General features: G+C 66.7%; 1 protein-coding gene across 2 annotated transcripts in view; it reads right to left on the bottom strand.

Moving 5' to 3' along the window:
• The window catches only part of SMTN (smoothelin), a 48585-nt gene that overhangs the window by 27780 nt on the left and 7881 nt on the right, over positions 1-12924 (bottom strand). For both annotated transcript variants that reach the window (XM_026661205.1, XM_029913835.1), the window contains exons 3-9: positions 4879-5039; positions 4357-4450; positions 2915-2993; positions 2719-2816; positions 1447-1540; positions 694-1010; positions 135-204 (exon numbers count right to left, since the gene is read on the bottom strand). In XM_026661205.1, the coding sequence (XP_026516990.1) occupies positions 135-204; positions 694-1010; positions 1447-1540; positions 2719-2816; positions 2915-2993; positions 4357-4450; positions 4879-5039 (913 nt within the window). The remainder of the gene's footprint in view (positions 1-134; positions 205-693; positions 1011-1446; positions 1541-2718; positions 2817-2914; positions 2994-4356; positions 4451-4878; positions 5040-12924) is intronic.

Here is a 12924-nt window from a genome sequence, read left to right as displayed (position 1 = left end):
CAGACAGTCCATATACACTAGTGGGCACCATCCACTGGTGCAACTCCCGGCAGGGGCTCCCTGACCACAAGGCCCTGGCCAGGCACAGCTGGGGATGGCGTGCGGGAGGGGATGGCGCTGCGCCTGCGTCTTACCAGCTCGCGTCGTCTTGTTGGCAGAGCTGGCCGGCTTCTCGGGCACTTGGCTTTTGACACAGACGCTGACCTGGGGGAAGGGGGAGGTGGAGGGTTAGCCCCAGCAACGCCTCAATCCGACAGGTGCCAGATGGTGCTGGGTACTGCCTGCCTGGCCCCCCTCCCCTGACTCTGCCCAGCCCCCAGCCAATCCAGCCCTGCCCCTGTCCCCCGGCTCTGCCCACCCCCCTCAATCCCAACACAGCCCCCTGATAATCCGGCCCCAGCCCCGCTGCCCCCTGCCATGCCACTCTGGGCTGACCTTGCGAGGCGCAGGGGAGTTTTGTGTCGCTGATCAATGGGGACGTGTTAAGACCCAGACTCATTTCGCTCACGTCCTGTTTCAGGCCTGGAAAGCGGGTCCCTGTGGTGAGCAGCCACCTAGCGGCCAGCATTCGCAGGGCCCTCCACTCACCCCTGTCCCATACAGCCTGTGGGCGCCGGCCAGCCGAGAGGGCAGGCCCAGCCCGTTCCTGGGCACTCCCCTTCAGGCCCCGGGGAGGGGCAGCTGGCCCGTTACCTGGCTGCTCTGGCTCCCGTCGCTGGGCAGCCTCCGGCGAGTCTCCTCCGCTGGGCAGCTGTCGCCCGTGGTCGCAGGTGGCTCTTGCTGCTCTGGCCCGCCCTGGCTGGGCTCCCCACTGCCCCCTGCCTCTGGCTGGCCGAGCCCCTGGCCGTCCCCCTCCTGTGTGCAGGGCTGCTCTGCCCCTGGGCCGGGCTCAGGGCTCTGGGAGCTGCGCTCCGGGGGCTCGGCTCTCTGCTGCGGCTCCAGCTCCGAGGACGAGGAGCAGCGCGGGGGATGCAGCGGGTCCAGGAGCAGCAGGGTCCCCGAGGCCGGGTCTGCAGGAGAAAGAACCAGCTTCTTATGGGGGAAGGTCGCCCCAGAGTGCCCCCCACCCCTCCCGAGTGAGACCCCCGACTGGGGCAAACCCTCTCTCACCGCTCTCTGCCGCACACCAACTGCCATGTCCCGGCCCTGCAGGGCAAGACCCCTGCTCAGGGCCCAGCAGCAAACGGGGTGCTGCCCCGACCCCACACTGCAGCCTGGGAAAGGGGCGGCTGCCAGGGAGAGAGCAGGCAGCCCCTACAGGCTACGACCCCATTGGGCAGGGCATGGCGGGGTCCCACCCACCCGCCCCACTGCCCCTGCATGACCAGCGGGGGAAGACGGCTCTGTGTCCTTCCCTCTGGGCCCCCAGGCTCTGCCCCGGTGTGGGCCGGGCCGGACTTTGCCTATGGAAATCAGGCCCCGGGGGCAGGATTTGCATGGACTCACCCTGGGCATCCGGTTTGTGGGGCTCTCCCCTCTGCTCACTGCGTAGCTCCCGGATCTGAGCCCGGATGCGCTCCCGCTCCTCCAGGTCCTCTACCTGTGCCCGGGGAACAGGGGAGTGAGTGCCAGCCCGGCTGCCAGCCCCCCGACAGGGAGCACCCAGCTGCGGGCCCCTGGCCGGCTGTCCCTGCCCACCCCCCCAGGACTGGGCGTTCACATTAACCCTGCTCCCAAGTCGCCCCCCGGTGGGGCCTGGGGCCGGCAGTGGGCAGCCCGCGGGCTGCGCGACACCTGAATGGAGGCAGAGATGCGGAGAACCTGGCCGGCCCCGAGCCCAAGGGGGGACATGGGCTTCCCCTGGGGAGGGCTCAGTGCTCCTCACTGCCCGGCCTGCCCCGGGGACTGGGACGTACAGGCCACCCCCTTACACATCTCCTTAGGAGCCTGGAGCAAGCCCTCAGCAGCTTGCCGTGCTCCTCTGGGGGGCGGGTTCGAATCCAGCCCAGGGAGGAAGTGGCTGGAAGTCCCCAGGGTGAGGGAAAAAGGGCTCAGCCCAGCTCCCACCCTCCAAGCCAGCCAGTCAGCCCTTCTCTCAAGGCGGCGGGGAGGGGCGAGAACTGACCAGCTCCAGGAGGCTGAGGAGACTTCAGGCTCAGCTAGTCTTCCCCCCCCCCGATTTCAGGAAGAAAGCCTCAAGGACCCCCGGCACAGATCCCCTGCCCACATCACTGCCCAGAGCAGCCGTGGGAAACCCACCTGCCCCAGGGCCAAAGCCCCACCGCCCAGGGCTCAGGGATGGCAGGGTGGGACCATGGCGATTACCCATGGGGCTGTGGGGTCCCAGGGTGCCCTGAGATGCAAGAGGGAGGAATGGCACCCAGCGACAGTGGGCACCCTAGAGGGCACTTGGGATGCATGGGAGGAAAGCCTGGGACAAGATGGAGCCAGCACAATGCCCAGCACATTGGGCATGTGGCGGGAGACTGCCCCCAAGTGCAGCGATAGCACGTGTGGGAGTGGGCACATCCCCGGCTCACTGCAGAGCCCTACACTAACCCTCTGCCCCAGGCCTCCCAGTTCCTGCAGAGCCCCCCTGGCCCCCCACCCCACCGGCGCGCCCCCCCCCCCCCCCCCATCGCACCGCCCCCTCCGGCCCCACACCTCACCAGCGAGCCCCCCCCGCCCCACTCATCGCAGAGCTCCCTCCGGCCCCACACCTCACCGGCGAGCTCCCCCCCATCCCACTCACCACAGAGCTCCCACCACCCCACTCACCACAGAGCTGCCCCCATCCGAGCTCTCCTTCCCCTTGGAGGCCAGTGGCTCATTTTCCCCTTTCCGGCTGTTGTGGGCTCTCCCTGCCGAGGCTGCAGCTGGAAGGGAGGGAGGGAGGAGCCAGTTAACCAGTAGCTGGCCTGGGGCAGTGCCAGGCTAGGCCTGCGCAAGGAGCCAGGGGACAGGGGTGCCGTACCCTCAATCTCGTTGGCCCGCAGCTTGCGGATGGCGGCCCGGATCAGCTTGCGCTCCTCGTACTCGCCGGCTCCTCGCAGCTGTGGCAGAAAGGGACACAACATGGGCTCTCTCAGCTCCACAGCCACCCCAGGCTCCTGGCACGATGGGGGAGGGAGCACCCCCAGCGCCAGGTCCAGCCCACCCAGGCTCGGCTGCAGCCCACTCCCACATGGGCCAGGTGGGTTCAGCAGCCGCCAGAAATCCTGTCTAGGCGTATGATCCGCCTGGCACAGTGCAGGTTTCCTCTGCCACTGCTCCATGCATGGGCGCCAGGGGCAGGAAGGGAGGGAGCACAGAGCAGGGGTTATAGTGGATGGTTGGGAGCCAGGACTCCTGGGTTCTAGTGACAGTTCTGCCACAAACTCCCCATGGTACCTGGGGAAGGCATGTCCCCGCCTTGCCTCAGTTTCCCCACAGCTAGGTGGTCAGGCGCTGCCCCGGGGGAACAGTGCTCCAGACGCTCTCACTGAACGCTGCCTACTGGGGGTAAGGGTGGGAGGTGCAGCACCTGCTGGGGAGGAGCTCACACTCCAGGCAAACTAGCCAGCAGCCTCTTCCTCCCGCCCGCACCCCCATGCCAGTGGGAGACCAAACCGTCTGCATCCTCCCCACCTCCCATCCACCAGGACACTGCAGCCCTAGACTCAGGTCCCCTTGGCGAGACACCCTCCACTGCCCTGCTCCTTCAGCCGTAGCCCCCAGGAGGGAGACCCCAGAACGTGCCAGTCGACAGCCGGCTCTGCCCCCGCGCTGCCATACGCACAGCCCTGCTCGCCAGCCAGGGTCGTGAGAGGTCCCAATCTCAACTGCTCCATTGGCACTACGGCAAGTACCCACCCTGCTCCTGGCACCGGGGGCTCCATGCCCGCCCAGCCCTCTGCGCCTTGCCAGCAGCCTGACGGCACTGCTCAGCACTGCCTGGCCACGGCTCCCCTGGACGCTGCTCAGACAGGGTAGCTGATGGGAGCGGAAGGTGATGGGACATGGCAGATGGGGGAAGGCGCTGACGAGACCGGGGGACCCCCAACCAGAGTGTGCGAGCAGTAGCAAGGGTACAGCAATCGACCCGCACCCCGGCCTGTTTTACCGAGGGGAAACTGAGGCACAGAGCGGGTCAAGGACATGGCCTGCCCCAGGTCGCACAGCGAGTAAGGGGCACAGCTGGGAACAGAACCCAGGAGTCCCAGCTCCCCATCTTGTGCTTGGCTGCCCTGATCACAGGAAAGGAGAGGGAGTGACGGGAGCCGAGTTGGAAGGCAGCAAGCACCCTGGCTGGCACCAGATCCTCCCCACCCCACACCCAGGGCAGAGCGCAGCCTTTCCTCCCGGAACAGAGCCAGAGCGGGGTCATTCCCTCCCCCAGAGGGCAGCCAGCAGCCCACGCCCTGGAGGGCAACTCACCAGAGCCGTCAGCTCCTCCACGTCCGTGATGGAGTCGAGCTTCCCGGAGAGCAGCACCAGGGATTTCTGCTGCTCTTCCTCCAGCCGCTGAGACCTGTAGAGAGACAGTCTGACCAGGGGCACGCAGGCTGGGGAACAGGGCTGTCCCCCAGTGCCAGAAATCCGAGTGCACGCTCAGCTTCCAGGTGGTGCGGGCAGGGAGGGGCCAAGACGGCATGATGCCAGGATGGGGGCACTTCCCCTAAGCCAAGCTGTAACTTCTCCTCTGTGGGGACCAGGGGCACGGAGCAAGCAGGAGCTGCCATCCCAGCCTGCCTCATCCCACACGGGCCCTACGGCAGAAGGACCAGGTATCCAGGGAGCAGCGAGCACCGGCCTGCCTGCCAGGGGCACGGCCATCCCTGCTGGGAGGGGCAAAGACTCTGCTCCATAAACCAGGTCCATTGGGCCGGGGTGGGCAGCTCAGCCCTGCCCACGAGGTGTGGCGGGGCCCACACCCCATGCCCCAGCCCCTGCACTCACCGCAGCCAGTTCTCCTTGTTCTCCTGCCGGCGGCTGCCGCGCTCCGAGCGGAAGCGCTTGGATGCCAGAGCCTCCTCGTCCCGCTCCAGCTCCTGGCGCCGCAGCTCCCGGATGGCCGAGCGGATCTGGCGCCGCTCAGCGAGGTCCAGCGTGGCCTCCAGCTGAGGAGCAGAGCAGAGCGGGGAGGTCACCCAGGGACGGCTAGAGCCTGCTATTTATCCAGCCCCCTTCTCCCAAGGGAGCGGCGGTCAGTGCCACCCCTGCTGAGCGCCCCACCCGCCGGGCCGCCCCCGCCCCCGCTCAGCACAATGGGGCTGTTTGTGCCACTGCGCTAGCTGCACAGGAGCGTCACCGCACACACTGCTGGGCACTGTCCTCTCCTCGCCAGGCAGCGTGTGCCCTTGGCGCACAGCCCTCCGGCCCCAGCACACAAAGCAGAGGGCGCCTATGCAGCGGGGGACCGGCGTGGCTCTCAGAGGCAGCGTCACACATGCACGTGCCAACAGGGACAGAGAGCAGGGACTGGGCAGGAGGAGGCCAACTGGCCTTGCCCAACACTGCAGCTGGCAGTGCCCGGGCAGGGAGCAGAACGCAGAGGCAAGACTTGGGCCCACACTGTCCAGCTTCAGATCATGCCGCGGACTTGCCGCCTTGCCAACGCTTGCCCCGGGGAGGAAGGAAGCTGGAAGCACACTCCAGGGCATGTCCAGGCCAGGCCCCTCTGCAGAGACACAGATCTGTCCGGGGGGCACAGGGTAGTGGTTGGACGGGAAAGAAAATGGAAGGCCCAACGGCTGGGTCTGCTTGGGGCAAAGGGAGCCTGCGGAGACGGTAATGGGATGGGGTCGACAGGCACCCGCGATGCACCAATGCAACTCCCCCTGACCACCGCAGCCCCTGCCCCCTCCCCAATACCCCTTTGTTCCCTTCCCCACCCTCAGAGTTTGCTCTGCTTCTCTGCCTGCAGCGGGGGGCCCTATCCTGGGTGCTGCAGCAGCTGGAGGGAGACGCCGGAGCGGCGAGGGCAGCGTGCCAGGGCGCGGGAGGCCCCGTTTCCGGACGTCGATCTCGCGGCAAGCTCTGATCCCCATGTCCCTTCCTTCGGTTGGGCTCTGGCTGGGAGCGATGTCCAGCTATCGTCTCCTCCCCCCCCCCCCCCCCCCCACCCACAGACACACACACTGCCAAGCCACACTGGGCTGCCCAGAGAATGGGGGAGCAGGGGGCACAGTGCAGTGACCAAGCACTGGGCCCAGGTTCCCATCAGCGACTGGGCGCCCCAAGGGAGGGCCCTGGGGAGCAGCTCCCCCTCGCCTGGAGCAAACAGGGCCCCCTGCTCCATGAGCCGGAGGAGCCTGGTCAGACACTGTTTGCAGCCACTGCCCTGTCCTGCCACAAGACGAGCTCTGACGGCATGCCCAGCAGGTAGGCCCGTGGAGGGGCAGGGAACAGTGCAGAGATTCGGGAGTGGTTGGAGCTGGTGCGGGTGGCTGTGGAGAACCTGGGCTCCCAGCATGCCCAGCTCAGAGACCCTCCAAACCCTGTGCAAAACAGGACCTGTTTCCCCCGCACCCCCCGGCAGCACAGCGGCCTCAGCCAGCCCACCACACGGGACACCCTGCTGCCGCTCTGGGGAAGGCTGCTCAGACAGGTCTGCAGAGTGCTGCCCTGGGCAGCGCCAGGCATGCAGGACGAAGGGCACCGCCGGCTCCACGTGGGCCCTGTGCCCGGCCGAGGAGCCAAGGGTGGCTCCCTTACTGTTGCTGCGGCAGCACTCCTGCCTTGCTCTGCACAGGGACTCGTCTCCAGGGACCAGCCAGGGACCCCGCGGCTGGGCCAGGTGCAAGAAGCCAGGCCTAGCGGGAGGGGGGAGCCCAGAGACCCCAAGCCCAAGGGGTGGGGCCCCAGGAGACCCCGGGAAGCGAGGGCAGGAGCACAGCCAGCTGGGCCCTGCACAAGCCGGAGCGCCTCTCTGACTGCAGCGTGTCAGGGCTGAAGGAGCCACTGGCTCCAGCCGCTATTTCTCATGGAATTTGTTAAAAATAAACTATTTGACCCAAACCAGCTGCTGTTCGAGATGGAGCCTTTGAGGGGTGGGAGCAGCGGTGCCAGCCCCAGCCTGGGCTCCTGCTTCCGCCTCCCCTGCCCCTGAGCACATGGAGCCAAACGAACCCTGCAGCCCACTGACCAGGCCCAAGGGGAAAGACCCCCAGTGCAGGAGGTGAACCCACATCCCCCCTGGGGGTAGGCAGCTCCCATCCCGGCAGCCCCAGCCTTTGTCTGTTTCTTGGGGGACTGGGCTAGGGTGGCATTAACATCGCCAGCCATCTGTAGCCTGGGCCCGTTCCCCATCAGCCAGCTAGGGACACCGCTCCATAAACCGCCCGAGGGGAGACCCCACTCCAGATTCCTGGCCACACGCCGCAACCACTCAACAGAGGGGGAGTCCCCCAGGTGCCAGCCAGGAGGCAAGGGCCCCAGGCTCCCCCCAGCCCCCACTTCCCTCCTGGCAGCTCCAGCCCAGGTTCCCACTTCCAGCCTGGACAGAGCAGCAGCAGGTTGGGCCCGGATTTCAGCAGCGAGCCGGATCCAGCCCACATGCGACGCTGGGGGGGGGGGGGGGAGACTACGGAGCATGGTGTGGGTCAGGTCAGCCACCGGCTCCCCCATTTCCGCAGCCAGAGCTCACCTTGCCAACATGCAGCGTCATTCCAGGAGGTGCCAGGCCAGCTGGACCCACCCCCAAGAAGCCAGTGCCCTTTGGTGCCTCTGGAAGCCCAGGCACCCACAGGGGGGTAACCATTGCCTGCCCCAGACCCCCTCCCCACCACTAGGGCGCTCAGTGGTGGAGTCCCTAGGGAGCGGCTCTGATGCACCAGGTTAGGGAGCTGGCAGGCACACCAGGGGTGGGGGGACCAGCCAGCAGGGTGGCTCAGAGCTGCACCGGACTCTGCTTCCTAGACGCTGAAGCATCAGGTGGAGCTGCTAGTCCTTGCCTGAATCCCAAACACCTGGCCCAGAACGGCTGCACAAAGGGCCCACAGCTATCCAGAGCCCGTAGCCGGGTGGGAGGGCGAGCGCGGGTCACCAGTGCTCTGCGCCATGCTGTGTGGGGCGGGGCGCTGGCCTGCCAGACACCTTGCCCCTGATCCCCAGAGAACAGGAGAGATTCCCCTCCCCGGAGCCCCAGCTCATCCCCTCGGGCTGATGGAGATGGGGTCAGACAGGAGAGCAGGGGGAGGAAAAGGTGGGATGGAAGGGATACCGAGCAGAGATTAACTGGGGGGAGGGGAGATAGCCAGGTACCAGCCATGGGGCCTCTGGTGGGACCAAGTGGCAGAGTCCTGGGCATCCCTCTCCCCTTCACTCACAGGCTGCCCTGGAGCCCAGGACACGTACGCCAGGGCAGGAGGTGGCATTTTGCTGGCTACAAGTCACCTCCTGCAAGAGCGTCTGAGCCCCAGGGATGCACCAGTGGGACCCCACTCTGAGACGAGGCTGCCAGAGACAGCAGGGGGCTGAGTGGCACAGGGCTCACGCTGGACTGCCCGATGCACTGGAGAGCGCAAGCAAGCCAGAGATACCTGCTCCCTTCTGGAGCCACGACCTTAGTCCCGTCTGGCTCTGAGTGGGGACCCCCTCCCCCTCACGCGCTGCCCATTAGTACAGGTGGTATCAGCCATGCTGCGGCTGGTTCTCACACCCTGCGGCAACACCACAGCTGGGAACAGCCCCTGGGGCAGGGGGGCTGCCAGCCAGGGTCCAGCTGGCTCTCTTCCACACAGCCCCAGGCAGGGCTCTCTCACGGGGGGCTGTAAGCCAGGATCGGGCCCTGCCTCTGGCCCCTGGGGCAGGGAAGCGGCTTCAGACCCCGTGAACCCTGGCAAGGAAAGCGAGTCAGTTCTGGAGAGAGGCGCAGGGAGAACAGCTGGGAGGAGACAGGGCCTCTTGCTGCTCCCCTGGGACGGGTGTGCGAGGGCGGGGCAGCTAATGAGGAAATTACCCCTTCCATTCCGGGCTTCCTCCCAGCCCCTCCTCAGCAGCTGCTCCAGCTCTCCAGTAAAGGGGGGCGGAGGGGACTCCACACTGACTAGCCAGGCCGGCTGCTGTCCCCAGGAAGCAGCACCAGGCACATTCCCCCCACAGCCCTAGGTCAGTCATCCAGTGCCACGCACTGCGCTGGCACACGGAGCAGGCAGGAGACACCACATGGAGACACCCACCCCACCCAGCCACAGACAGGAAACCCTGCCTGCCAGCGCTACCCTTTCAATCTACAGACAGGCTGCACAGGGATCAGCCAGGAGGCTGGGAGGGCTCACGCCTCCCATGAGCCAGCTCCATTGGGGTCTCTCAGATTCACAGCCTGATGCCCCCAACCCCCACGCAGCCCGCCCAGGCTGGTACCTTGCCCCACTCTCCCCTGCAGACTCTCCCTTCTCTCCATCATCCCGGCCCCCAAGCAAAATGCTCCTGCCTGCCCTCAGCAATCCCACAGAGCCGGGATTCCACCACTGCCCACGCTCCCCCATGGTGCTGCCAGGCCAGCTGCCCCAATGGCCCTTTTGGTTCAAAGCCGCCCACGCTCCAGCGTGGCTGTGCAGGCCGGGGGCAACGAGAGACCTCAGCCCTGGGCTGCCACTGGGGCAGTCACCAGAGGCCCTGAGGGATGCGGGAGTCAGGCTCCCAGAGGGCAGGAGCTTGCGAGGGGCTCAGAGGAGGAAGCTGAGCTCAGCGTGGGGCCCAGGGCCCTTCTCCCTGCCAGGATGGGGGCACAAGCTCTGCACTCCTCACGCCCTGCCCAGCCCAGCCAGGAATCAGTGCGGGACTGAGCCGGACTCTTCACCTCAGGAGAGGCTAGGGCGCACTGCATAGCATCCTGGGCCAGGGGGCCGCCTGCCCTCCCCTTGGCAGACCCAGGCCTCTCCTCCCCCAGAGCCAGGTGTGCCCTGCCCCGGGGTGAACCCCTAGTGGGCACACGGCAATCGTCAGCAGGCCAAGGCCAAGCCACGGCTCCCCCTCATGACATCCCACAGCCAGGGCAGGCCGTTCTGCCCCCAGCAACGCCGCTCCCCGCCTGGGGGCACCAGCATACCCAGCCTGGGACAGCACCTCCCTCTGCCCTTCCATGGCCCAGCCCCGCCTAGTACCGCTGCCTGCTCTGCAGGGTGAGCCCCCCGGCTCCTCTCTGGAGCTTCCCCAGGACCAAGAGCTTGTGGGGTGGGAAGCAGGTGCCCTGGCACTGGGCTTCCTCCGGGGGAAGCCTGGGCCACAGCCCCTGGGCCATTCAGAGTCAGACCAGTGCTAGGCCTAGCAACGGCTGGCCTGGCGACACACAAACAGTATCTATTCCACCCCAGGGCAGGGACTTGACGGGCCGAGAGCTGGGCACGTGCTGCCCCTCAGGAGCCACCGCCCACAGGGGCGGGCTTGGGTGCTTCCCCCCCCTCAGCTGCCAGCCTGCAGGGTCTGCTGCCCCCAGCAGCAGGAGCGCTTACCACACAGACCAACTCCTGGGTGGGTTTCAGCCACCTGCTTCAGTGGGACGGGGCGGGGCAGATCGCCCGTGGCAGCAGCGTACCCAGAGCCCGGGGGGGGGGGGGGAACACTGCCAGGAGCACCCGAGGGAGCACAAAGGGGACCCAGACGGGGCAGCCCCTCAACTCTGGCGCAGGAAGGGCTGTTCCCTGGCTGGAGCCTAGCAGCAGATACTCCCCCAGTGAGTCCTGGGCTCCCCCACTGGGGCTGCTAACAGCCGGGCATGTGGGGGTGTCACAAGCCCATGTCCCGTCCCCCTCCCTCGCCCGAGCCAGAGCCCAGCCAGGCCCCCTAGGGACAGAGTGCAGCCCTGCCCCTTGCGCAGAGGAAAGCAGGGGCCAGGCAGGCCGAGGCCCGCAGAGTGGAGCTGGCCAGGACAGCGGATAGCTCGTTCAGAGCTCAGACACGCAGGGGACCCCACAGCCTAGGCAGGGGCTTCCCTGTGCAGCATCAGCAAGGACGTTCTGGGGGAGGGGAGGATCAGAGGTGAAACCCCCTGCATTTGCCATGCAGAGTGAGTGGGGGGCACGCCCCCCCAACAATTCCAGCCCCTCCCCCTCCCATCCACCAAAGTGGCCTCCACCTGCAGTCTCTGGAAAGGCCCCGGCAGCTGAGCCGATCCGGCCTGGCGTCTGCCTGATCAGCCCTCTCCAAATGCTGCCCCAACGTCCCCCCCATCAGCACCCAGCCTTACCAGGCGCCGAGCGGCGCTCCAGCCCCCAAGCCCCCAGTGCACCAAGCTCAAGGCTCCTACCACTGCTCCAGCCACCAGCTCTGCCACTGTGATGTGCAGACCTGCTGGGGGAGGTGTGTGTGTGGGGGGGGACAGCAGCCACTGCCCAGGGCCCCGTCTGCAGTGCCACTGCTGGGGGGAAAAGCCTGGTGTGGACACAGCTCCGAGGCAGCAAACCCGCCCCCCCCCAGTCAAAGAGACCAGCCGGAGGAGCCCCAGCCCCCTCGAAGGGCTCAGCTGCAGGACGCGGCTTCCCAGGAGAAGGGAAATCTGGGGGTGGGGAGAGGCCTGGGGAAATCAGATGGACTCTCCCCAAGACAAGGCAGCGGCATCGCCGGCTAGCCGTGGGCGACAGGCCCAGCACCCCACTGTGCGGGGGCAGTTGGCTCAGATGAGCCCTCAGCCCTGTGGATCTTCCAGCTGCTCCCAATGAGACCCACAGGCTGTGACCAGCTGCTGAGCGAGCACCACCGCCCCCTCCCACCCCCCATCCCAGTGGATGCGGGTACAGGCCTGCCCAGCCCCCAGCATGAGGGGACAGATATCCCTGTGGACATCACTCCTAAGAGATGGCAGCGCAGGGAGGGGGGCAGAATGGGGACGGTGGGAGGGGACATGGAGGGGTTTGGAGCCTTCCCCCTCATGGGTGCGGACAGAAGGTGCCTCTTGTCCCTGCCTTTTGGCACTGCAGCTCCTTATCGGAGCAGGAAGGAGGGAACTGCTCCCCCCGGCCTGCCCCCCTCCGCAGCGGGCCTCCCTCCCCCATCCTGCTGACAGCGCTTGGCCCCGGCCCCATTTCCTGGATAATGGGTCACATTTGCCCTCGTTGTCAGCTCCGTTTCCTGGCAGCCCCACGTCCCTCTGCGGCGCGCCCGGCCCCCGGGCCATGCAGGAAGGGCAGGTCACACTGGCCTGCTGGGAGCAGGACCGCCTGAATCAACATGGCTGGCGCACACACTCCCAGAGCGAAGGGCCAGGAGCTCCTGCACCCCTTCCCTGCCAAGACACGGCCTGCGGCCCACACCACTGCCCCACATGGCCTTCCTCGCCCAGAGCACTGGCCAGGACCCCGGCCAGCTGGGAGACTGGCACTCATCACGCTCGCCCAGCACTGGCAGCTCCCCAGTCCCAGCTGCACCCCTCAGCCTAATGCTTCTGGGGGAGCAGCCCAGCCAGAGACCAGGCTTCTCTTCCAATATTGGGCCTCTGGAGCCCGCTCGCTCCCAGCCAGCCAGCATGGGGGAGAACGGAGAAAGGGAGAGAAGCCAGCCAGGGTCTCCAGCACTGGGCCGGCTCTAGAAGGTATTGCTCCGCGCTTGGTTCCCTGGAAAGCATTCCCTCCGTGGAGGAGAGATTACAACAGAGCAGGGGAAGCATCCACATCTCTAACCCACGTCAGCACCGAGCCCAGGACAGGGAAAACAAACAGCCCTTGATGCTCTGCGGCCAGCAGCGCAGGGGAAACAAATGTACTGGAAACCACAGCCTGAGCCGATCGGCAGGGAAAGGACTGAACGTTCCACCCCGCTCAGCTCGGGACGTGCCAGAGGCACTCGCGCACCCCCCCCCCCCCCCCCGCCAGAAAATTAACGGTTACGAGCTAACGCCTGCCTAGCGAAACATACAATGTGGCCTTGTAAACAGGGCTCCAGCAAGTCACGGGTGGGCGGCTTCCCTGGCAGTGCCAGAGCCCCCTGCCATTCACAGGCCTCTCCCCAGCACTGGGACGGGGCAAGTTTTCCCATTTATAGGCAGCTATAATTACCTCCAAACCC

Source organism: Terrapene carolina, unplaced genomic scaffold (assembly GCF_002925995.2).
Source record: "Terrapene carolina triunguis isolate 2854851 unplaced genomic scaffold, T_m_triunguis-2.0 Scaffold951, whole genome shotgun sequence".
Taxonomy (NCBI): Eukaryota; Metazoa; Chordata; order Testudines; family Emydidae; genus Terrapene; species Terrapene triunguis.
Note: the sequence above shows the minus strand (reverse complement) of the source record. Positions and strands in the feature narration are given on the sequence as shown.